Genomic DNA, 25,022 nt, shown 5'->3' on the forward strand with positions numbered 1-25,022 from the left:
TTCCTGTAGTGTACACATCTCGGACACTCGTCCGGATCCATAAACTTTAAATGGAGTCTCCTCCCACATGGGTTAATCATCAAATAAATTAAAAATAATATAATTCTTCTATAAAAACCCGCTCTGATACCATTTTGAGAAGCGCGGGATCAATTTGAACAATTATCAATTAAATCAATTTTTTGCTTAACAGTACGTGGCGTTGTCTCACAGTCCAGACCCAGATTACAGAGTAACCTATCGGGCACGAGGAAAGTTTCCAGCCGATATACCAGTCAAGCTTAATTAGGCAAAAGATGGGAGATAAAGAGAAATTAAGTATAAGGGTAGAAATGGTATTTCACAATGAAGTGGGTATTTTTCATAGATGTTTTATATAGGTGGGTAGATTTGATAGATGTATTATAAAAGTGGGTATTAAAAATCATTTGCCCTAATTTTATTTTAATTTTTTTTGTAATCCCCCTAAATCGAAAGTCAAACCAAAAGTCTGGTTGCACCCTATTTGGTACATACATTCACAAAAATGGGTAATTTAAAAAAGTTTTTTTTTTTTGTCAATGAGACCTAGCTTAAGTGCTAAAATTGAGGCATTATATATTAAAAACCTCTTTCAATTAAAAAAAATCTCTTTTTCTTTCTTATTAACAGATTATTTATCTTATTTATTTCCTCAAAATTAGGTGTAAAAATATTACTACATGATGCACGGTTACTGTGGATGGCAATCCGAAATGGACAGAAGTTATGTACTACGCTTACTATAAATATGATTACTGTGCAACCTGAAGAGTGAGCACTAAACACACTGAGCTCAAGCAACTGTTTCCCTTTCTTCGCTTCTGTTCGATAAATGCGCTCCATTTGAATCGGATTCCAGTTGCATCGTGGAATTCGCATATCGCCTTTTTATCTAGGTTTAATCCGACGCTTTCTTCGAATCCGAATCGATCGGCGAGCTGAAACGATGGCGTTTTGGTGGCCGCTGGTGGTTATCGCCTTTGCCTTCGCGATCTGCAAGTTCCTGCTCATGCTCATTCCGCCAAATGTGCCTTCGATCGACGTCGACGCCTCCGATGGTGAGTGTTCGTGCTTGATTTTATCTTTGATTTTGGTGTTTTTTACTCGTAGTGCTGTGTTGTGCGCGGAGCTAATCCCTTATGCACGGTTTTGACGTGGCAGTGCTGGACGATGGGAGTCAGACCAAGGAAAACAGCTTCATCTATGTAAGTTCCCCCCCCCCCCCCCCCCCCCCTGTCCGCACCACAATAGTTTATTAGTTATTTGTATTTTCCATTAATATGTTGCTGTCCACTTCTTTTAGTGATTGATTTTACTGTCAAGAGATTCGATATTTTCTAAGGTTTTTTGTGGAAAAGAAAATCAGATTAGTTTCTGAATTTGAAACCAGAAAATTGTATTTACTGATCTTTATGATCAGAGAATATTCTGGCGGTTCAGAAAAATCGAATTAATATCATGTAAATATCATTTGAGGCAGTACCAGACAGACTCCATGTATTGAAGTCTCAGAATTATTTATAGGCAAATATATATTCCAGCTAGACAATTGTTTATCATTTCTCAAAATTTCTTCTGAATTACGAATGAACAACAGAGGAACTGTATTTACTGAATTTCTACTACGCGCACTTGTGTTTTGGTTCTACACTACATTAGGTTGTGCCACTGGGCCTTCATAATGTTCGAAATATTTATTGTGTGTTGTTGAATTTGAGTGATTCTGACTGCTGCCATGCTATACACTCAAACATCAATTCTCATGTAAGCTGTCAACCTGTTGCAGATTCCCTCAAGAAGACAGACAGATAAAGTCCAATGCTATGAGCCTGCAACAATGAAATATCTTGGCTATTATCCTGCATTGAAGACTGATGAGGTTGTTTTGGCTGGATAGTGTTGACTCCATTGACTTCAATGTTTAATTTAGACACTTCAATTCATATTGAAAAATGTGAACTGTTGAGTTTTTGGCCCTTCTACTAGAATATAAACTGCTAATTGCTAAAAGAATGTGTGGATTTTACTGATCGACTTTGACTTGAGTCATTAACAGGCTCATACATACACAGACAATTTTTTTTTAATTGAGATTAGCCTTCCAAGTTCCAACCTAGTGATATTTACTGGAAAACTTTGAGCTTTTGTATTGTGAAATTATTGCCTTTGCTGGATTATCTTGTTTGTATTCTTCGTTAGATGTATAAAAACTTGCGAGCACATTGCAGCATAATAAATGTTTCGCTCAAATTGACCTAGTGAAGAAATGTGCTTAGGTGAAGGAGCGTGTAGCACAAGCTAGGAAGGCTCAAAAGGCATGGGCGAAAAGTAGCTTCAAGAAAAGGCGCCAGTTTCTGAGGATACTTCTGAAGTATATTATTGATCACCAGGCACTTATATGCGAGTAAGGGCTCTTTTCCAGCCTTTTTTAAACTGATACTGATGGAAGTTAGAGCTTTGCAATGTTAATAGGAATTTGTTAGGATGACTACATCTAAAATGTTGATTGGATAATTCGAATTGTAAGGTTCTAATGTGAGAAGTCAGTTAGGCTTGAAGTGAGAAATATCCTTTTCAAAACAAATTCATCAGTGCATAAGTGAGAATATAAGGAATTTTTTTTCTATTTTAAAGAAGTTGTACATTATAAACTTGTTTCATCGAGGATATGATGTGGGCTGTGAATTTGTTGGTGAAGTCTATTCTGTGAACTTCACTAAGAAAATTGAATAGCTCTGACTGCTTGGAATCTATTTGCTCTTTCTGATTTCAGCATTATCTCAGGCGAACCACAGTTCTGCTTTTATCTTTACTCCTTTTCATTGTTTCCTGTTTCTCTATTCTATGGACTTTATTACTTACTTGTGTGACACTTCAAATAGAGTTTCTTCACGCGATACTGGAAAGACCATGATTGATGCTTCTCTAGGAGAAATTATGACTACATGTGAGAAAATCACTTGGCTTCTAGCAGAGGGTGAAAAATGGCTAAAACCTGAATATAGGTACATTACTTTTCCTGTTTTTCTTGCTTTTCTGGGTAATAATTAATGTATCAAACTCTTGCTTCTCTGGCGAAGTATTAAACTTGAATTGTCTCATATTAGGGCTTGATGGTGATCACTTGATCTTGCTTGACACTGTTACTTCTACAATCTTTTTATGCTCGCATGATTGTTCAACTATATTCATATGTTCTGACCATCCAATTCAGATCTAATGTTAGTTTAAAACTAAGGTCCTATGGCTCTAAGGCTCTTAGAGTTTTCATTATCTTACTGGTATTCAGGAGCTTAAGATCATCCATTTATATTCCATTTTTACCTAATAAATGCAGGTCATGTGGAAGATCAATGCTTCACAAGACAGCCAAGGTGGAATTTCATCCCCTTGGTGTTATCGGGGCCATTGTTTCATGGAACTATCCATTTCACAACATATTTAATCCAATGCTTGCAGCGGTATTCTCAGGAAACAGCATTGTGATTAAGGTATTTTCTCTTTTTGTTTGATTTTCGAGTATGTGTATTTCTGTCGCATATTCCAAGCTTTTGAAGTGCTTGTGCATCTATTACTTCCTCGTTCATGGTTTAGAAACTTCCTTTGAAAGCACTAACTGATTTTATCTAGATTCTACTACTTTTGTTTGCTAGTCTCAAGCTCTTCCATTACTTGTAGAATATTTTTTCACATAATCAGAGTAGGCTCCAACTCCCCAGATGTACAGAAACTTTAATTATAATCAAAGACTTTCGCCTGTAATTGTGGATTTTAGTTATCATTCCTCTGCTTCATGGGTTTCTTCATAGTTTTTGTCTGTATAATTAAATGGAAGGTTTAATATTATCAGAGTGAGTCAACCTAGGACCTGAAGGACTGATGTCAAAACTTCGATCTAGTGCTTTATTACTTGCCTGCACAAAAATTTACTTCCTCCTATAAGGGGACACAACTGATTACTGTATTAACGCTACAAAACTTCCTTATCAAAGACTTTCTCTTGAGGATGAGGGTTTTATGCTGTAGGTTTCAGAACATGCAAGCTGGTCAGGATGTTTTTATTTGCGTATAATCCAAGCTGCCCTCGCTGCTGTTGGAGCTCCAGAAAATTTGGTTGAAGTTATTACAGGGTATGCTTCTGTAACTTAGTATCCTAGAACAAGCTTGTTCTTGGTTAATTTAATGTGGATTCCAATTTCCTGCCAGGTTTGCAGAGACAGGAGAAGCTTTAGTTTCTTCAGTTGACAAAATGATATTTGTTGGATCACCAGGTGTTGGTAAAATGGTTGGTATCTCGTGAAAAAAATCCTTAATATGTAACAAAACTACATCTATTCTCTTAGCCAGATATGTATAAAGTTATTTACAATAACTTATAAATTTCCCTATCACCATCATCACCATCATCATCTTTGTTGATACTGCAGATAATGAGAAATGCTGCAGACACACTGATACCAGTTACCCTTGAGCTTGGCGGAAAAGATGCATTTATTGTTTGCGAGGATGTTGACGTGCCACATGTATGAACGAGCAATTATTTTGCTCTAGATTTAAGCATTTAGCATTCACAATAAATTAAACATCTTGCACCTGAACCTGCAGTATGCAAGAATTTAATGAGCTATAACTTTTTTAGGTTGTTCAAATTGCCGTAAGGGGCGCTCTACAATCAAGCGGCCAGAACTGTGCTGGGGCTGAGAGGTTTTATGTTCACAAAGACATTTATGCATCATTTGTTGCTGAAGTTGTCAGAATTGTAAAATCTATTACTGCTGTAAGTCCTACATTCCCTTCAGTCATGATTGTCTGTGATATCAAAATCAATTACCACTTCACCACAAACATAAGTGTGATTACCATCGAGGAGAAGTACTTCTCCATTGATTGTTTATTAGTTCGACTTGTATGTCTGATGGAGAATCTTCTTTGCAGGGCCCTCCACTTGTTGGAAAATATGACATGGGAGCCATATGCATGCAAGAGCATTCTGAAAAGCTTCAGATTCTGGTGAACGATGCCCTCGAGAAAGGAGCTGAGATTGTTGGTCGAGGATGTGTTGGGAATATCGGTGAAGGGGCTGTTGATCAATACTTCCCTCCTACTGTGATTGTAAATGTCAACCACACAATGAAACTGATGCAAGAAGAGGTACTATAATTTCATAATAGTTAGTCATTGGACTTTTCTGAATTAAAAGGTGTGTTGATGTATTTTAAAAATTGTAATTCACACGCAGGCTTTTGGACCTATTATGCCAATCATGAAATTCAGCACTGATGAAGAGGTAGTCAAACTTGCTAATGACTCGAAGTATGGACTTGGTTGTGCTGTATTTTCGGGCAGCCAGCGGCGAGCAAAAGCAATAGCTTCTCAAATACACTGTGGAGTTGCAGCGATTAATGACTTTGCGTCATCATACATGTGTCAGGTAACACTATAATCTATAGGTGACTGCATTATAAATAAGGACATACTAATCTGAACCCTCATCTGCATTTTTGTATTCTGGGGTGTTTCTTTTGAATGATAGTATAGATAGATTATAACATAGCCTAACCCACAGATGGATTGAACACTTTTGAGCTTGTTCAATCGTGTAATCGTTCAAATATATACTCAATCATGTGTATTGTCAATCTAATCTATCCTTCAAAGTACACACCCCCTTATAGTTTGTGCCACAGTGGTTCAAAGTGCAATTTTTGATGTGGTTTGGTGTGCCACAGTCCCTTCCATTTGGTGGTGTAAAAGACAGTGGGTTCGGAAGATTCGCTGGTATAGAAGGGCTGCGCGCTTGCTGTCTTGTTAAGTCCGTAGTGGAGGACAGGTGGTGGCCGCTTGTGAAAACCAAGATACCAAAGCCTATTCAGGTTAAGATTGAAAACCAGATTTTAGTTGATATATTTATTATGGTGGTCTTATTTTAACTTGTTTGTCAGTACCCCATCTCGGAGAATGGGTTTGAGTTTCAAGAATCGCTGGTGGAAGCACTGTATGGTTTGAATGTGTGGGATCGTCTACGGGCATTGGTGGATGTGCTGAAAACCCTTTCTGAACCCAACGCTTCCAAGAGCAATAAAAGAACGGACTGAACTCACTCCAGAGGTTTGTCTTAAATCTTCGCCGTGAACCACTTGCTCTTCTTAACATGACTCAGTTTTGCTGCTTGTGACTAATTTTTAGTCTGTATATTCTGGCACTCATAAAAAATGCTGCCTCTTCTAATAACTTTCCTTTAGGAGAATGCATCTCGTATTTCCTCTATTGCTATTTTTCAGTCTCTCATCGTTAGTTTTTTTGTTTTCTTTCTTAAAATTTCAATTTCTTGTATTTTAATTTAACTTTACAATTATTAATTAGGATTGATAATAATTATAATCAGGAATTTAGGATTGATTATATCTAATTAATAGTTAGCATTTAAATTTTAGTAGTAGATGTTTACTTTTCATAATTGATAAAATTTATGATTGAGTTTTATCCTCATTATTAAGATGTCTCTAATCTCACATTTTAGTGGAATACAAATTAAGTAAAATTAACTCAAATAATAAAAATTGTCAAAAGCTTTGAAATATCTCAAAGTTTTAATTCAGTGAAATACAAATCAAGCAAAATTAATTCAAATGATAAAAATTATTTAAGTGCTTTCATATATCTCAAAGTGATTTAAATATTATTTTTATCTATCTAATTTCAAAAATAAGTGCTTCCTTAATAGTTAATTATAAGGATTACTTATTCCACAATAATAATTATACCCCCTCCGTTCCGCAAAGCTTGATTGTCTCATGTAACTTGATCAAATTTTTTATATGGTATTTTTTTTCCTTTATTCATCTTTTCATTTTTTCACCTATCACACTTAACACACTAAATACTAGCTCCTTAAAATTTGTGCTAAAAAAAAGTGATCAAGTTTCGCGGGACGGAGGAAGTAATATGCTCATCTATCAGCAAAAAGTGAAGCTTTTTTTTACCATTTTGATCAATTTACAACAAATGTAGTGTTTTAATTTTATAAGCATATTCTTATATTTTCAGCTAATTCATATTCAAATTACCCAAATAATTTATCTAACAAACTATTTAAAAATTATGGATATTTCTCGTAAAATATACTATCTCCGTCCGCGATATTGTTTCCACGTTGTGAACAGCGCGAGTTTTAAGAAAAGTGGTGGATAGAAGTAAATGATAGAAGATATTGTAGTGAGTGGAGTTTGGGTTCCAAAATAAAGGTATTTTTTAATGAAAATATAAGGGTAAGAGAATAAAGTGTTATGTGTACCCTACAATTATAAGTGGAAGTGGAAACGATATCGTGGAGGAGGGAGTATGAATTTTCAATATTCTGATTTTTTTTCATGGCTTTAATTTTTTTTTAAATACATAATAAAAAAAATTTCCCACGAATATCAAATACTTACTCCAGATAGAAACTGAGTTGGACGCTTGAATTTTCAAAGTGGCATAATTGTCGGCGAACTAAAATGTTGTTTTCAATTCTATGAAACGACATCGTTTTCTGATGAAATTATATTTGAGCATCTTCAAATAAAAAAATTAGAGGATTCATTAGTCATTTCCACCAATTTAGGGCTCTAAATCAAGATAAACATATCCATAGGCAGCAATGCAAACTCATCCTCAAATTTCCGAATGGCGCCCAAAATTCAGCAACGAATTTGCAAACACAAAAGAGGAATTTTGACTTAGGTTATTTCATAGTAAGAGATGGATTTTAAATTCGTAGGAAACAAAATTATTTCATTTAAAGCCTATACGACATCGTTTTATTTGTGATCACTGTGACAATATGTTGGAACTATTATTACATCTCACCTTTAATTTCATCAGAAAGAGTCATCATGGGAAAGTTCGAAAAATCAAAAGGTGATGTATTTTGTTTTCAAAAACAAAAGATCATGAGAAAAATAAAAATTTATTGAAAATCATGTGTTTTACGAAAAATATCTCTAAAAATTATGTAATAAAATAATTTTAGTGAACTCCTTTTCTAGTTTATATACTCCCTCTGTCCACAATAAATTTGCTACAATTTTCTTTTTGGTCCGACCACAAAAAATTTACCGCTTCTATTTATAATACTCCCTCTATCCCACTGTATCTGACTCTTTAAATTTTGGACGTTCCATTGTAAGTGAGACTCTTTCCTTTTTAGGTAAAAGTTTTTCCCTTTAAACACCTTTTCACTTTTTCACTTACACACAAAATACACCTTTCTTAATTCCCGTGCCCCAAAAAAAAGTCTCACTTACAGTGGGACGGAAGGAGTAGTAAGGTCCACTCATGTTCACTCATATTTAAAGTGGGACCTTCACTTCACTAACAATTTTCCTCATATTTTATTAAAACTCGTATCATTCAAAATGTAGCAAATATATTGTGGACGGGGGAGTACAATTTATTAAAATTCATGTCCATTAAATCATAGCACATTTTTGGCAGACAGAAGGTGTGATTTTAAAACTTCAATTTTTAGCAAAAAATATTAATTATGCCTTATTATATCATCAAAAAGTTTTCGTTCGTTGCCAACTCGTTTGCATACATATAGAGAAACATTGATCGATTTACTCGCAACACTTGATTGCGCGAGTAACTTCCCAATCAGCCGTGCTTTGATCTTGCGCCATGAATCCTTGACAGCGTTCTTTCCTCCTGCAGTTGACGATTGCTATGACGAACTTTTCCTGTTCGAGTGACGACGGATACATGATTTGTTCCTCCTGTATAAATGATTCGATGGCGAATCATAATCACAAATGGAGATATATTACTATAATTAAGAATTTAGATGGTAAATTTACTCTCTAAAAGCTTCTGATCCCATAAAATAACTTTCTCAGTCAAATGTATTAGACATTTCAAGCGAATAAATGAAAGCGCAACAAAAAATTCAGTGTCTATTTTACTTTTACAATTACATGTTTTTAAATTTCTTATGAAAAAGAGAGGATCTTAATTTTGGGAGAGTGGGCATTACATTATCCGGTCTAATACAATCCTAGTCTATTATTCCATCGGTCTCATCCAATTTGACTTTTTTTTTTTATGATAGTTATTTAGGAGAGCAAGATATTAAAATTATAGTGAAAAAGTGTGTAGACTCATATTTAAGGTAGTGTAAAGAGTAATACTCAAAAAGAAAATAGGTCAATATGTGATCGACCTAAAAAAAATACAAGCCAAGTCAAATAAAATCGAGGAAGTATCATTTTAAAAGTGTATATTCTTACAATTTTTTTATATGCCTATAACATCCTCTCCTTTTATTTTATTTTTATTTAATTTTATTTATTTTTACTTTTGATCTGATAAACAAAAATTTTAAAGACAACATCATAAGACACTCAAATTCGAGACCTTTGACCTTAAGTATTAACTGTTATACTATTACACTAATACACGCACACCCTAAACATAATTTTTATGAGTCACTGACTCACACTTACTATTTAGTTAGTTCCTTAAAAAAATTATTAGGGTGTATACTTTTTTTATATAAATTTATTATGAGAAAATAAACAATAAAATGAATGTTTTAAACTTCATTCATTTTCTCCTCATTTTCTACAAAAAAATTCACTCATTCTTCTTTTTCACTTTATTTTTTGTGTTATAATATTATTATCACTCCTTAGAATGAAAAAAATGATGAAAAATGATGAAATTTCAATTAGTAAAAATCGACTAATTTAAAGAGAGAAATTTTATTATCTCTCATTTTTTCATAATAAATTTACAACAAAAAAAAAAACATGCCCTTAAATGAAAATTTACTCAAGACTTGTATATGTATATATTTTGTTACCTCGGGCAACTGAGCGAACTCATCGGGTGAAATCTGCAGTAGCTCGGCAGCAGTTTGGCCTACACACGAAGCGAAGACCTTTCCCGTCTCATCCGCAATAGTAACTTCCAGACGGAACGTACATTCCACTTCGCCGTCGCAACCTCTGCCACAGAATTTGCATTCAACCTCTACATTAGGTGCTTTCTCAACAAGATGACCACAAATTGTGTGCATAAATCTCGTATCCACGTGGCAATGTTCGATCTGATCTAGCCACACTCGACATACCTGAAATATTATGCAAATTCAGGCGAATGCTATTGGGTTGTTAACATGCACAAATCAAGTTAAAATAGCGGCTCCAAGAAGATAAAAGTAAAATGTAGTAATCAAAACAAATAAAAAATGCTAGGAAGATATTGGATGAGATGCGAAATGAAAAAGGAAACGCACTTGCACACCCCTTGTATGGATGGATAGATCAGAGAGGGACAATAATCTGTGAAGAGTTGGCGTGTTGAGGAAAGCTAGCAAGCAGCTCAAGTTAAAGAATGATGATCCACCACTATTCTCATACCATGATAATTCAAGACTGCAATGATTATAAATCATGATATGATTAATAAATGTTTAAACAAATTGAAAAGAAAAAGGGAAATGGTAAGCAGAAAGTTTGAACAAAGTTCGTGGATGGTCACCTTTTTCGCGGAGTAAGTGAAGAGCTTAAACCAGATATGTAGACTGTGTGGCCTTTCCCTAGTTTCCCAAGTGACCTAAAAGATAATTAAAGTATAAATTAGGTGAGAAAGTCTACCTATTCGCTATTTATATAAGTTACTTGAAACAATTAAGATCCATAATCAGTTAATCACTATATCTTATAGGTTAAGTACTTGAGATTCACAAGTACTATATTTTCGATCCAAAAATTTCTGAAACCGATGCTGAATTTTAAAAATTCATGTCAATGTAATTGGATCATTTCCCAACAATCCAGCATTATCCTTGTAGTATTGAGACATAACTTTATATACCTTTACTTACCAAGATTTTACAAAGTGTAGCTTTGCCCATATTGCTCCAGTAGCATCTTCAATCCTCAGAGAGAAAATGCCTTTAGATGCTCTTATGTCTGTAACAATACCGTATATGCTAATCCCCATCATTTTATCTCGTAGATCAACAACATATGACTGCAAAACTTCAAGAATTGAGAGGTTAACAAAACATTAGAATAGTAACGGAGCATAGTGCATACTATTTATGCAGAAAAATTATCCACCTAAACCGCCTATCATATGAAAGGATTGCAGACTTAAAAGCATCTTTCGAGTATAAGAGGTATGAAGTTGATCTTGTTGAACTTGAAGCAGTATTATGCATTAACCATTTTTTTTTTTGAGGGGATATGCAATAATCAATTTAATTAGTCATCCAACAGCTCAAAAAGCATTCTTTTCATAGATAATTATGATTTTTATCTTATGCAGAGATAGTAAATTTTTGATGAAATGGAAATAAAATCCAAATGCGATTGGTTCAAAATCAGAGACTCAAAAGCTAAGACCTGATCATAAATGACGCATTTTTCAAAAATCGGAGCGATCTATGATTGTCAACTGGTCTTCATATCAGATGGAGAGGAGCCTTACTCGAAAGGGGTAATTGTTGAAGTCGATGGAACCGTGAGAATCACAAGGTAACGTCACTTGAGAAACTAATGGTCCCTCGCTCAAATTTGAGGATTTCAGCAGTCTTGATCCTTGAAAATGGTTCTGTGTTAGTGCTACGGAGACCTGATAAACACAAAAATCCAGTCACCTATTGCTCGAAGAAAGCAGTTTGAAGAGAACGGGGATGTATGGATTTTTCATTTCGTACTTGTTCTTTGTGCGAAATAATAGGCACCAAATATAGCTGAGTCGCACTACCATATTCCAGGCAAAGTTCATTGCTTGTTTCAAGGGAACTATTAATGAATGGCTTATCCAACGCAAGCATACTTCCAATGCTGCATGGAGTACGAGGAAACTAGCTTGTGTTAAAATGAACAAAAGGGCGTAAAATAATATCAAAGAGAGATAACTAATTATGAAGTGACTACTAGCAAGGGGGATCAATTTATGATATACCTGAACAGATTGGCAATGAGTACCTGCTCTCCCCAGAGAGAAAAATTTAATCTCACACCATCATTATCAACAAGAGTAATTTGTTTCCTCTGTAAACTGCCATATTTACCCAGGACTTCCAGTGGTCCTATATGTTCAATTCTGTCCAAAATTTAAAACATGAGGCTTACATATCATATTAATAAACATATACTGCAAACTCTGCAATTTCATTAGAAACTAGGAAATGCTCATTAACTGTGACAAATCAAGTGTCAGGTCCATTATTGGCCGCATGTTTTATACTGATAAATGTTCAAATACTTTACTATAGCACAGTCAAAAACTTGAGACAAAGAAACTAGTTTGGAAGTTCCAAAGGATCTTCAGAATACACAAAGACCCAATTGTACTAGCCTACTACTATATTACCTTGCATACAGTGAAAGCGAGGCTCCTTCATTTACTTCATCAAGAGAAATTGAAGAAAACGAATCAGCACAAAATTGTGCTCCAAGAAGCATGGCATCATAATCTTCATCCTGTATCAAGGAACTAGGTGCTGATGGCAATTCTTGTAGAGAAGAAGAACATGAGACTATAAATTTTGACTAAACCACTGTAGCAGAGAGGATAGTTTTAGATTCTTCATAGCCATGGATAGATATTCCAGTATTTTTATTTGTTTCCTATATCCAATAAACTTTTTCAAGTATCAAAACGAGAATTAAATTTGTTTTCATAATCTCAGAGAGATGCATTGAAAGATATCAACAAACATAGTAGGATTAGTCAAGATTGATTTTGATAATAGAGGAAAACTGGAGTCCAAACCTACCTCATCCAACAGTACAACAAAATATTCAGTTGGCAAAAGGCGTGGGCATCCTGAACTCCCTGCGGAAATCCGAAGATAGCACCCAGTCAAGAGAACTTCCCTGCCTTTCTTCAGAAGACCAGTTCTCGGATCAGCAATATTATAGAACCTGCCTTTGAATACAAAGTGAGATCATTCGCATAGACAACATTTAACGCATAAAAGTAACATGTATTTGCTTAGTGTCTGGTGACATTCTTCCACATATTTTCACTTTATTCATTTTTACTCATTTCCTACTAAAGATTTTTGGCCGGCATAAATTACTTCTGAAGGGGAATCGATAAGCAATACAACTAACCAAGAAGCCTAAGAAGCAAACCCATTAAGAGTTAAGAGGATACATTATTGCAAGAAACAATAATTATATGTCCTACCGTAAAAATTAAATAAAATACATCACTTGCCAAGGGACTTGTGCATTAACTAGAGTAACAAATATCAGCAAAGCAATATACAGAAAACTGCTATGTTGAGTTCAATAGTTCATTATCTATTAAAATTGCTAGCATAATTGGAAGAAAAAAAGAAAAAAGAAAAAAAGAATCAGCTTAACTCTCTTATCTTTTTACCTCCCATGAAGATAGAGATCTATAGTGTTGGAGCTCCAGATATCACCCAAAGTCAGCATGCAAATATCTGTTCCTGCAAAGTTGATCATGGAAATGGCAAACCAGTTAACTCCACACAACAATCTAGTGTAGTATATTGAACTAAGTTTGTGATTCAATGTATTTCTCAGGGGAACCAAACAACAAATGCAGACTGGATATAGGCACAAACATGTTGTTTGTCCCATACTAATATAGAACAAAATGAGACATGCAACATACCTGGGAGAACAAAAGCATCAACTATAATTGCTTCAATCACACTGCTCAACTGTAAGAATTTTTTCTCATATATTGAATCAATTGTAATGGTGTTCGCTAGCTTCCCTCTCTTGTGCTTCTTCTTCAACTTGGCAATAATATCAGACTGTTTTTTCGGAGCTCCACTTTTGTTTTGCTCATTCCAGGCCTGGACACACTCAGCCAAATACAAGACAGATTATGTGAATACGTATTTTGATTTATACATGAGACATTATTCAACTTACTGAATCATGACAATAATCCAAGAAATTATAGAAGATGAATCGCTGCAGCATAATTACTAGACCTAATAAGACTCCTTTAAATGAATAGTCAGAACAGAAACTCCAAAGAAGCAAAATATATACAAGATTATCATTATTAAGTTCATGATTTAGGAGATGACTACATTTAACATAGCAGCATTACCATTTCCGGTGAAAAATATATACAAGCATAGGCGCAATCACCATAGAAATAAGAGTAGCAGACAATCAAAACAATAGACCACTCTACAGCTCCACGATAACTCACATAATCAGTAATAAAGATATTCCAACATTCAAACATCAATTAACTCGTTACCCATACAACAATACATTCCGATCTCTTCACTTTTTCACAATTAGAACCTACGTTCCTATACGGGAAACTAATCAAATAAACACTTCTAAATATCAAACAATCGTGATCAAAATTCAATGCAATTTTCACCAAAACTGGTAAAACACTTATACCAGAGAAAGCTCGGAGAGGAGAATAGCAGGCGTCACGCCGCTCGAATACGCGACGCAGGTTCTGAGAATCCGAGTCGCGATCCAGCTCCAGCTCGGACACCGCATGGGGTCATCCTCCTCTGATTGACCAGCAATCTCGTACAAAATCGATTTAGCGTAGTCGATGAATTTAAGAAACGGATCGTCTTCTTCGATAGCATCCGATCGCTCGATATCCATCATAGTGGGCTCGTTCTCCCTCGTGAAGTGGTCCATCACCTCGTCATTCGGAGAGCTCATTTTCATCAGACCTAAAGAGAGCAAGAGAAAGAAGCTCGGAGCCCTAGTTGAAATGGCGGGTTTTCTGAATTTTATAGGTCCTCTTTTAGCGCGGGAGATCTTCACTTATTTATATTGCAACCTCATTTGAAAGTTGAAACACAACAAAACCCCATGCTTCTTTGAAATAAAAAGGGCAAAATGCATGAAAATACCACACTTTATATTAAAATCTGATTTTTTCACAATTTTTTTTTTGTTGCAAAAATTTCAACCACATTTCAATTTGTTGCAATGTCCGGCCCATTAAATTTTCTGGTCAACTTAATGCTGATGTGGACTCCCGTATAGCTGAGGTGGCGAGTCTTGGTGGCTAACTAAACGACGTCGTCTCTAAGAGTTTAAAACAACGTCGTTTTAATCCAATTGAACCAAATATATCGATTAGGGCTTGAATCAACAATTCCAACAACTTTCATTTCTTAAAGTTCGAATAGTTCTTCAAGAACTTCTCATTTGCAGCGTAAATCTATTAATCAATGGATTCTTCTTCTCAAATTGGACAAATGAGCTCATCCCATTTCCCCTTACCTCAAATAGTGCCACGAATCCGGAGCGGCGCTACTACCACTGCCGTCGCCGTGGTCGTCGGGGTGATTGCAAGTATTGGGAATGGGTTGATCCCGTTCTATCGGCGCACTACAAGGATTGCTTCCTCAAGATGAAGCTCGAGAGGGACTCGGCCCTGGAAGAACTAGTCCGACAGAGGGAAAGAAATAAAGGCAAAAACATCTCCATTGGGTTTGCAAAAGAAATAGGACTCTCAGAAGGTGAAGATGAGTTCAAGAAACTTGGGATTCAAATTAATAGTGTGGAGAAAATGATCAAGCTGCTGTGTATGGCGTTTGTACTTGTTGCTGCACTGGTGTTTGTTGGTTGGGTTTAGGATGTAGTTGATGATGGCAATTTATGTAGCATCTTTATGTAATTTTTGCTCTGTAATGGCAGCACAACTTCTGTATTTGGAAATTGGGGCACTTATTTTCACTATACAAGATACTTGTTTTCACTATACAAGATGAACAATTTAGGCACAAAGCACATGTATTACTTCATTAAAAATGGTCTAAAAAGCCCTATCTGTTACATCAAAAGGGGATGCATAACTTGTTCACAACCTTATACACAAAATAACCATGACTTGTTTACAAAAAAACCATGTCTACTACATCAAAACATGCATCATCTAATTCCCAGCTGGATTTGTGCTTTCTTGGGTTGAGGGCCCTTCTTTGCTTCCTGTCACTGTGCTTTGTGAAGAACCATGGTTTTGTTGCTGAAGTCTTGTACTCCTAGGAGGCTACAGTAAGAGTTTTGACATGAATTATTACTCTAAAATTGATCTATGAAATGAGAAAGCTAAAATAACAAGAAAAGTACTTACAATAAATCATGTCCTCAGCCTTGTTTGAACTTGCTCACTTGATGTTGTTGTCTGCTCACCCTTACTTTTCTTTAGCCTTGGAGGTTGGATTGGATGAATTCTTGGCCTTCCTCTCTTGCCCTGATTCAATGATAAAGTAATAGTGGTCATTTGATGTCCCATGTTTAAACTAATAGCAGGAATGAAGTAATACAATACATCAACTACCTTGGGCTTAGGCGGTGCCTTCTCATTCTACAGGTCTTAATATTGTGTCCTTTTTTATAGCAGTTTTTACAGGTCATCCGTAGCCCAAACCTCTTCAATTTGTTTGGATTTTTAGGATCTGCTTCAGGGTCCCTTCTCCTCACTTTCTTGGGTCTACCAGGCAGCTTCGTAATCAATGGGGGCTTCACAGGGTGTCCCTCGGCCGCAGGCCACATCTCCTCACTCACTAAAGGCTCTATAGCATACTTATATGCTTCTAGATACCTTTCAACTGTGTAGTACGCATGCACATATGCAGATGGTTCCTCACCCTCAAAGTTAATGGCAGCACATGCATGAAGACATGGTATTCCAGTGACATCCCATTCCCTACATGTGCAACTTCTCGCATTCACATCAACAACAAAAGCCCTCCCTTTGTAACTCACCTCATATTTCTTTGTCATGTTAGGGAATACATAAGCTGTCACACTCTTACCCATAGTTTTTTCAAGAGCCCTCATTATGGCTGGACACACCCTATCACTAACCCCAGCCATCGTTTTCAATTTTTCTACCTGCCTTACCATTAGATCTTTTCTAATCCGCTCACACATATGTATGATATGCATGCCCCTCGCTGCTATTATGTATCCATTGAATGTCTCAGCTATGTTGTTATCTATCATATCACTACATGGGTGCAATGAAATAAAGGCTTTACAGAAACGTTGCACATCTCTTGATATAAAGTCCTCATAAGCTGCTGCATTCTCTGCCTTCAACTCCTCCAACTTCATGTTATACTCTTGCACATATGTGCTCTTCACAATGCTCCAGAAAATGTTCTTCAAGCTGGAACCTTTGTGAGATTTTTTCCAGTTCATATAGACATGTCTGGCACAATTCCCATGCTCAGCCATGGGTGCTAACTTGCTAACAACATTCATTAAACCCTAGATAACACAAACAATGAACAGGTCATAACATATGGATCAGATTTAACAGAGCTGCTCTGTTCTGGTCCACTCCTCCCTCTCGAGCTCTGCTCTGGTCTGCTCCTCCCGAGCTCTGCGCTGGTCTGCTCTGACCCGAGCTCGGGAGGTCAGAGCAGACCAAGCAGTCTTTATCATTTTGAAGTAGTCTAAATTTTTGGGTTCTAGGAATTTGATAACACAATTTTTTCCAAGAGCCATAACCAAGATTCTTAACTAAATCTTCAACATCAAAATACCCAAATCTATCAGGATCATGCTGAAAAGTTCCCTCACATTTCCCCCCAATATAAATATCTTTCTTATCGAAATGCACGAATTCACCACCATGGTGAATGTAGACTCCAAATGAACTGTAAAAAAACCCAAACAACAGGAAGAAATCACAAAAAACCTAGGATCGACTACACACAATAAAAACCCAAGTACAAAATCAATTTTAAATAGCAGCAAAGCCCTACATGTCCCCCATTTCTCTCGCAATTACTATGTTCCTCGTGCTACACTGGGACCACCTCCACAAAGGGTTTATGACGAAAAAGATAACAGTTGCAGATTAAACTATTCTTGAAGTAGGGATTTGAGCTATACTTTATTCAGAAATCACAATAAAGATGGGATTCAAAGGTTTCGATTGAAGCAAAGACTTGAGATTATGAAGAATCTCATCGCGTCCCATCAATTTACAACCCTAATTCCCAGACGACGTCGTTTTGCTCTTTCTCTCCTCAACATAAAACGATGTCGTTTGGGCAAATTTTAAAGTAATGTATTTGTTAATTACACGTGTTTCATCCAACAATTCATCTAAATTACACGTCACTAGCCAAATCAGCTACTAATTACACGCAAGCAAAATCCCAAATTTAAGTTGGCTAGAAAATTTAACGGGCCGGACATTGCAACAAATTGAAATGTGGTTGAAATTTTTGCAAAAAAAAAAAGATTGTCAAAAAACCAAATTTTGATATAAAATGGGGTATTTTCATAAAAATAAAAATATATCTACATCGTCTTTATATTTCATACATAAATCGCCACTCAGCTTCTGTTAGGGTGCCTACAATGACAGGTGCAAAAATTGGAGTTCCAACTTTTACACTTTTATTAATGTTAAAAATTGAAAGTTGAAAGTTGGACATAAATGAAAGCGAACTTTTTTTTTCTTGTTTTGGACCTATATTGGTTGTGTGTTGTAGAGTTGGACACCCATATGAAAAGTGTGTAAGAATAGGATGTATATGAAAATTAATTTTATAGATTTATTATTGGGAAAAAAAAAATAGAATAAAAGTTGATGATTTTAAATGTTGATGTGCCTTTAAGACTCATATGAAAGTTGGATTTGCGGGTTCTTGAATGTAGGCACTCTTAAGCTTGTGTGTGTTGGCCAAGCGTTAAGAAGTTAATGCCTAAGGCCAAAGGTCTTGGGTTCGAGTCCCCTGTAGCGCGGCCTTTTAATTTCTTTATTTAATATTGTAAATTTATCAAAAGATAAAGATTGACTTAAACTTTATATAAAACAAAATTCGAATTCATGATATTTTAAATTATAGAATTGTATATTTATATTTCGATAAATTTATGGACTTACAAAGTGCAAATTTAGAGTGATTGTAAAATAAAATGGCATCATAAAATACTTGTTTAATTTTGAACATAGTAACTAGCACAATTGGCTGATACATTTAAATTTGCACTTTTCAATCATGTTGATTTTGGTGAAGATTTTGTGATTGCTCCATTTTTGTTTCTTGGGGAGTATGTTCATTTTCCGAGAAAAGTAGTTCCCCGGAAAATTCTCTAGAAATTGTATAGTACAAAATTATCACACAAGTATACCGCAAAATTTACAACTGATCTACGCATTCTTTTTCCAATTTCACTATGAACAGAGAAACCTGCAAGCAGTCACTCCTTTGGCACTGCTGGGGCATTCTTGCTCTCTGATCTTCTCACATTTGTGGCAGATTTACCACTCTTCGACCAAGACGATGATGCAAATCGAACCTCAAGATTCGAAGGATCCAATGACAGTTTCTGTCGTACAAACTCATCCAGATTAAAACCACTTCCACTTCCAGCTGCATTACCCTCACCATTATCAGCAGAAACTCCTCCAAATTGCTCGTTTGCAATGCGTTCCTCAGCAGTGCTGTCGCCTTTCTCTAAGTTGAGAAGCCTCTTTATGCTGTCTACTGCTGGATCAATGATGTCCAGGAATCCCATGATCCATGAGGCATCGTCCACAATCTCAGTACGCTGTTGCAAGCATCAAGAATCAAGCATTACCATCTGCATGCAGCAAAGGTTGTGTGAAGAGGGAAAAAAGGGTGGTTGTAGGAAAATGGCTTGCCTGCTGGAAGTAGAGGTTGCGGATTTCCTCTGCGCGTATGGAGTTGCCTTGATCTTCTTCTAGAGATGCCCACGTCATCCATGTGACGTAGCTTTGGGAGTTTATGTTGAGGGAAGATCTGAATAGTCTCCTTGCCGTTGACAGATTGCCAACTCTTTGTTCTAAGACACCCCAAGCCTGTGCTGGAGCACGTGTTTCTTAGAGTAGTGAAGGGTGTCTTGGAAGCACGATAAAGACTTGGAAAGCAATTAAAACTATGCAGGTAAAGAGTATCGTTTACCTGAAGGCAGCGAGCAGCGCTTTCAGTGGTTGAATCTATTGATAGTGCCTTTTGGTAAAGCTCTCTAGCCTTAGCTAAGTTTCCTTCTTTCCACTCCATCCAACCCCAAGCCTAAGAACACGCACACACAAGAGAGTGTCATGGACTAGTTGAAGTCTCTAATATGTTGTGTGTGTGTGTGAGAGAGAGAGAGAGTGAGAGATGGACTAGTTGAAGTCTCTAATATGTTATGAGCCCATACAGAATGTGGTAGTGAGACAAACAAATGTCAAATGCAGATGTCTCCTATATTCTGTCCATTAAATCCAACCATAAGCCTAGGAAACATAGAGACATGAGAGAGAGAGAGAGAGGGCATGGAATAGTTGAAGTCTTTAATATGTTGAGAACACATACAGAACGTGGAAGCTAGACAAACAAGAATCAAATGCAGCTCATAGAAAACATATACTCCCTCCGTCCACGAAATGAGTACCCATATTTCCTTTTTCGTCCGTCCACGAAATGAGTACCCATTTCCATTTTTGGCAAGTGTACCCCACACATCTTTTTAATTAATACACTAAAAAAGTGGGACCCTTAAACTATTCACACTACACTCCATACATTTCTTAAAACCCGTGCTGTCCACAAATGGGTACTCATTTCGTGGACGGAGGGAGTAGTTCGTATTGATTATGCTATGCGAGAGAGAGAGAGTGTGTGTGTCATGGCTAGTTGATGTCCATTATATGCTGTGAAGAAGGTCGAAGAAAAATAAAAACCAGTTGCAGTCAGAGGCTACGTTTAGTCTATAGATGTATGCTATCCAGCCAAGGAAGAATGAACTAGGCGCAGGTGTATGCCATGCATGTTAACGAACCACAGGCTTTCAAAAATTTAAGACAGCAAAATCCTCACAATCCACACGGGTTGATGTCTCGGATCCAGTTCTGATGCTCTCTTGAAGAGAACACGTGCTAAATTTGCAGTCGAGTATCTGTATTCTAGTAGTGCAAGTGACTGCAGAAGCACCGGATCTCTCGGATTCACAGCATGCCCTATCATCAGAAGCTTCCTTGCTAAATCTACATTTCCTAAATTAGCTTCAAAGACTCCCCAAACATGCCACGCGAACCTATTCTTGGGACTTGACTGAACAGCTTTCTACATTGATTAAAAAAAATCAAACAAAATTCTATTAGACAGAAACGGAAAGTTCTTGAATAAGCAAAAAAAATCAAGTGCTTCTGAACAGCAGACCTCAAAAAGCCTTCTTGCAGCGCGGATATTCTCCTGCTGTGCCTCAAGCTGTGCCCACGCCTTCCACAACGAACACAAGTTTAAGTGATAAAATAGTCGGCAAAACCATCAAAGCAGATATTCTTGAAAACTTACTAGCCAACTAGCACAGCTTCTAGGATTGCACTTTGTTGCCTGCTTGAAGAGATATCGAGCTTGTTCATACCGTTTTGATCTAACTTCAAGAAGTGCGAGTGTTTGGTATATGTACTCATTTCCACCACAGAACTTGAGGGCTTTGCCAAGAAGATGCCTTGCTTTCTTGATATTTCCCTCCTTCATCTCCAAGACTGCCCATCCATGCCAGGCCGCGATGTGCTTCTTGTCAGCAACTGTGGAAGCATCAAATAGTTCTCTAGCTCTCCTTATGTTTCCCATCCTACTCTCCAGAACGGCCCAACACTAGTACAGAACAAAAAAACTCGAGTTTTACTTTAAATCAATCATGTTATGTTGGCTTCCAACTCATCTACTCACCAATTCTAGGCATGCACTAAACACAACATACTTGGATCTCTCTCTCTCTTCATTCTTCTTCAAGAATTTCTTTCAATATGCTTGTTTACCCACATTAATTCTTGGTATAGACTAAACAATACATCCTTGGATCTCTCTCTCTTCTCTCTCCATGTTTCATCATGTATGATATGCAATTAAAACATTAGAAATTCTTTCAATATGCTTGTATATCCACAATAACTCTTGGCAGGGACTGAACACCACATCCTTGGATCTCTCTCTGCATGTTTCTTTCATGTACGATATGCAATTAAAACATTACAATCCATATGCACCTTGCATAGTTGCATGCAAGAAGCACAAATGTGGACTAACCTTTCAACTCTTACTCAACTTATCTACTAGCAAATTCTTGGCAACGATAGATACCCTAAAACAGAATTGCACTTAAACCAACACCAATCACGATGTTTCTTGGAATCTAAACTTAGTAAGAAGAGAGCATTACCAACCTGCCAAATGTATGAATTTTCTCCCTGTGTAGCCTGGCATCCCTTTTCGTATACAGCTCTGGCTTCATTCATTTTCGACTGTTTGCTCAAAGACTTCCCTAGTGCCACATAGGGTCTCCCATCTTCTGGCCAATAGTTTATACACTTCAAAAAAACCACAAGATCACACATCAATATAAGCAAAACAATCTCTCCATAACAATTCAAATTAAATCAACATAGGATCATTCAAATATATCATGCATGGTCATAAATGCTGCAAATACTTTCACAAAAAACTATGAAAAGTAAACAAGTAGCACTTAACCCAATATTGATATATCCCAACTACAAACAAACTTCAAAAACGACAAAGTTCTCACACACACCACATACAATTAGTGGTGAAATCGAACCAATGTCTACCTTCCTAAGTATCTCCTCTGCCTCTTGAAACCGATAGTTCCGCACCAAAAGCTTAGCTTTATACAGAGCCAAATCCAAATTCACCAATAGGAGCTTCTCCTCGGAGCCAGACTCCAGAATCTTAGGCTCAAAAATCGGCATCTTCTTCGCAAATCGCGATAGCCCTTCATCGACTTTCGAAGAAGCTGCACCCTCCTGCAGCTTAACCCCACTCCCACCATCCTCTTCTGCTCTCCCTTCCTCCATAACCGGCCTTCGAACAACGAGCAATTCCTCTAGGGACTTCTTGGCCTTGATGATCTCCTCATCGAATCCATCTCCATATTCCTCCATTTCAGCTTTCGATGCAGAGGTTTGAGGGTTTTCTCGAAGAGCTGGCGGAGATGATGAGTCATGAGAATGTATGTGGAGCAGTGTACGGTGTGGTGGGGAAGAATTGGGAGTTTTTAAGGGTGTGATGAGATGGAATTTTGAGTAGTTCGGGTTTTGGGAAGGTGAAAAGAGAGTGAATTTTGAGCTTGATGAAGAAGAAGAAGAAGAGAAGATACTCATTTCTCTTTTCTCTTTCCTTTTCTTTTTCTTGAGTGATTTAACAGATAAAACTGTAAGCTTTCTTCATGAAAATGTGTTTGGGCGGAGGAAATTTTACTGAGTGGCCTAAATTCCCTTATATTTTAGTAGAGAAAAATTTCAGTGACAGAGATATGAACCCACAGAAAAATGAGGAAGTTTTTTGCTGAATGTAGAAGATGATCAAAGAGCATACTCAGCTGGTTAACATGCTCATTCCTGAGAGAGAGAGAGAGTTGAGAGTTGTGAAGAATGGGGCTTATGGGAATTTCACAGGAAAGAAGCCATTGGTTAGGAATTGGCCACGTCGCCCAAACTATGGGTGGCTCAGACTTTTATCTGAGAAGTAGATTTTCTTTGCCACGTGGCAGTCCTTTGTTGGATGATGTAAATATAAAAAAATGATCTTTCCACCTGGCACTTCAGCTTTCTCAAACATGTACTCCCTCCGTCCGCGAATTAAAGCCCCATTTGCCTCTAAATATTTGTCCGCAAATTAAAGCCCCATTTGCCTTTTTGTACCCTTTTACCCTCCCTCTTTACTTTAAATTACTACCATTTGCCATTAATTATCCCACCTAATTTTTTAACCTACTTAATTATTCATTAAGTATTCCTCCTTAATTAAAGCCCCATTAAATTTATGTCTATCAAATGGAATTCTAGAGAATTCCACATTTCGCAGTTGCCTCTCTCTCTCTACCAAACCCTTATCTTTTTCATCGGGTTCTTCTCTCTTTGCATCGTCTCTCTCTTGTTCTTCCTAAATCTACCATTGTTGTGTTACTCCATGGATCATCTCTTTGAAACTGAATCGATTGTGCCGGAAACCCCGGCCTCTGATCTATGTGAATTGGCGCCGTGGTTGATGGCTGAAACCGAGCCGCCGGGCCTCCCTCTCTCTGAATCGGAGAAAACGACGTCGGTATCTGAAGCGGCGCCGTGGTTGCTGCCGGATACTGAAGCGGCTCGTCTCCCTCTCTCTGAATCGGAGCAGATCTCGCCGGTAGCTGAAGCGGCGCCATGGTTGCTGCCGGATACCGAAGCGGCTCGTCTCCCTCTCTCTGAATCGGAGCAGATCTCGCTGGTAGCTGAAGCGGCGCCGTGGTTGCTGCCAGATACTGAAGCGGCTCGTCTCCCTCTCTCTGAATCGGAGCAGATCTCGCCGGTAGCTGAAGCGGCGCCATGGTTGATGCCGGATACTGAAGCGGCTCGTCTCCCTCTCTACTGTCTCTCTTGTTTTTATCACACCAGCCAATCCATAATTCAACATCATTATTCTTTTCTTTTTCCGTTTCATCTTGCCTTACGCGGTTAGTTTTTTCCTCCTTTTCTTCTTTGTTTTTTGATGTGAGAATTCAGTGATTAAAGTATTTTTCTGTACGTAGATGGACCATTTATTTTTGGTTGACTTAATTTCATGAATTTTATTTTTCAGTGTTTTTTTGAAGAATTTGTTTGTGATCGTCGAGTTGCTTTGATGATCTCGATTTTTTTTTTTCAGAATTTTCCTTGATCAAAATCAGATCCTGTTTTAGCGAATTTTGAGTTTTTTTACACTGCGTTGGTGCCTCTGTTTGTGTTCTTCTGTTGTCTTTAGCGGAATATGTGGTGCAGTTGTTGATCGAACAGATTATGTGGTGCCTATTAAATTTTGAATTCTGCCTATTAAATTAATTAATCAATGAAACATAAAATTAAGACTTAAATTGAAACATAAAATTAAATGGAAAGCTTAAAGTCAATAAAGTAAAAGCATTCTCTTAAGTAAAGATTAGCAAAAAGTAAACAACTACCCTTATCTTTTACCTACAACACCTTTTTCAGCTTACTTAGTCTCCGTGCCCAACAGT

The 25,022-nt window shown here is 37.0% G+C and overlaps 3 protein-coding genes across 4 annotated transcripts; 1 reads left to right on the plus strand and 2 right to left on the minus strand.

The window, feature by feature from the left end:
- Positions 1-685: 685 nt before the first annotated feature.
- LOC131024228 (aldehyde dehydrogenase 22A1-like) lies at positions 686-8,957 on the plus strand. 2 transcript variants are annotated; one of them, XM_057953738.1, is made up of 15 exons: positions 761-1,079; positions 1,183-1,226; positions 1,808-1,900; positions 2,298-2,425; positions 2,904-3,026; positions 3,359-3,512; positions 4,048-4,151; positions 4,228-4,306; positions 4,449-4,544; positions 4,661-4,798; positions 4,957-5,172; positions 5,261-5,452; positions 5,751-5,894; positions 5,964-6,129; positions 8,716-8,957. In XM_057953738.1, the coding sequence occupies exons 1-14, from the start codon at positions 968-970 to the stop codon at positions 6,114-6,116; spliced, it is 1,776 nt and encodes a 591-aa protein (XP_057809721.1). In that variant the 5' UTR covers positions 761-967; the 3' UTR covers positions 6,117-6,129; positions 8,716-8,957. The 2 variants fall into 2 exon arrangements, with proteins under 2 accessions (XP_057809722.1, XP_057809721.1); XM_057953739.1 differs by lacking the exon at positions 8,716-8,957 and having other exon boundaries at positions 686-1,079; positions 5,964-6,288.
- LOC131024227 (uncharacterized) lies at positions 8,544-14,777 on the minus strand. Its single transcript, XM_057953737.1, has 13 exons — positions 14,424-14,777; positions 13,666-13,852; positions 13,405-13,477; positions 12,794-12,941; positions 12,388-12,497; positions 11,977-12,117; positions 11,726-11,855; positions 11,497-11,640; positions 10,889-11,037; positions 10,543-10,617; positions 10,298-10,436; positions 9,863-10,132; positions 8,544-8,777 (listed from the first exon to the last, which is right to left on the minus strand). The coding sequence occupies exons 1-13, from the start codon at positions 14,706-14,708 to the stop codon at positions 8,622-8,624; spliced, it is 2,007 nt and encodes a 668-aa protein (XP_057809720.1). The 5' UTR covers positions 14,709-14,777; the 3' UTR covers positions 8,544-8,621.
- Positions 14,778-19,022: 4,245 nt separating this feature from the next.
- LOC131024229 (protein high chlorophyll fluorescent 107-like) lies at positions 19,023-23,478 on the minus strand. The gene is made up of 8 exons (XM_057953741.1): positions 22,600-23,478; positions 22,195-22,338; positions 21,320-21,625; positions 21,185-21,244; positions 20,843-21,088; positions 19,943-20,053; positions 19,663-19,839; positions 19,023-19,568 (listed from the first exon to the last, which is right to left on the minus strand). Exons 1-8 carry the CDS (start codon positions 23,149-23,151, stop codon positions 19,218-19,220), a joined length of 1,947 nt encoding a protein of 648 aa, XP_057809724.1. The 5' UTR covers positions 23,152-23,478; the 3' UTR covers positions 19,023-19,217.
- Between the last annotated feature and the right edge of the window lie 1,544 nt (positions 23,479-25,022).

The sequence above is a fragment of the Salvia miltiorrhiza genome, chromosome 5, assembly GCF_028751815.1.
Source record: "Salvia miltiorrhiza cultivar Shanhuang (shh) chromosome 5, IMPLAD_Smil_shh, whole genome shotgun sequence".
NCBI lineage: Eukaryota > Viridiplantae > Streptophyta > Magnoliopsida > Lamiales > Lamiaceae > Salvia > Salvia miltiorrhiza.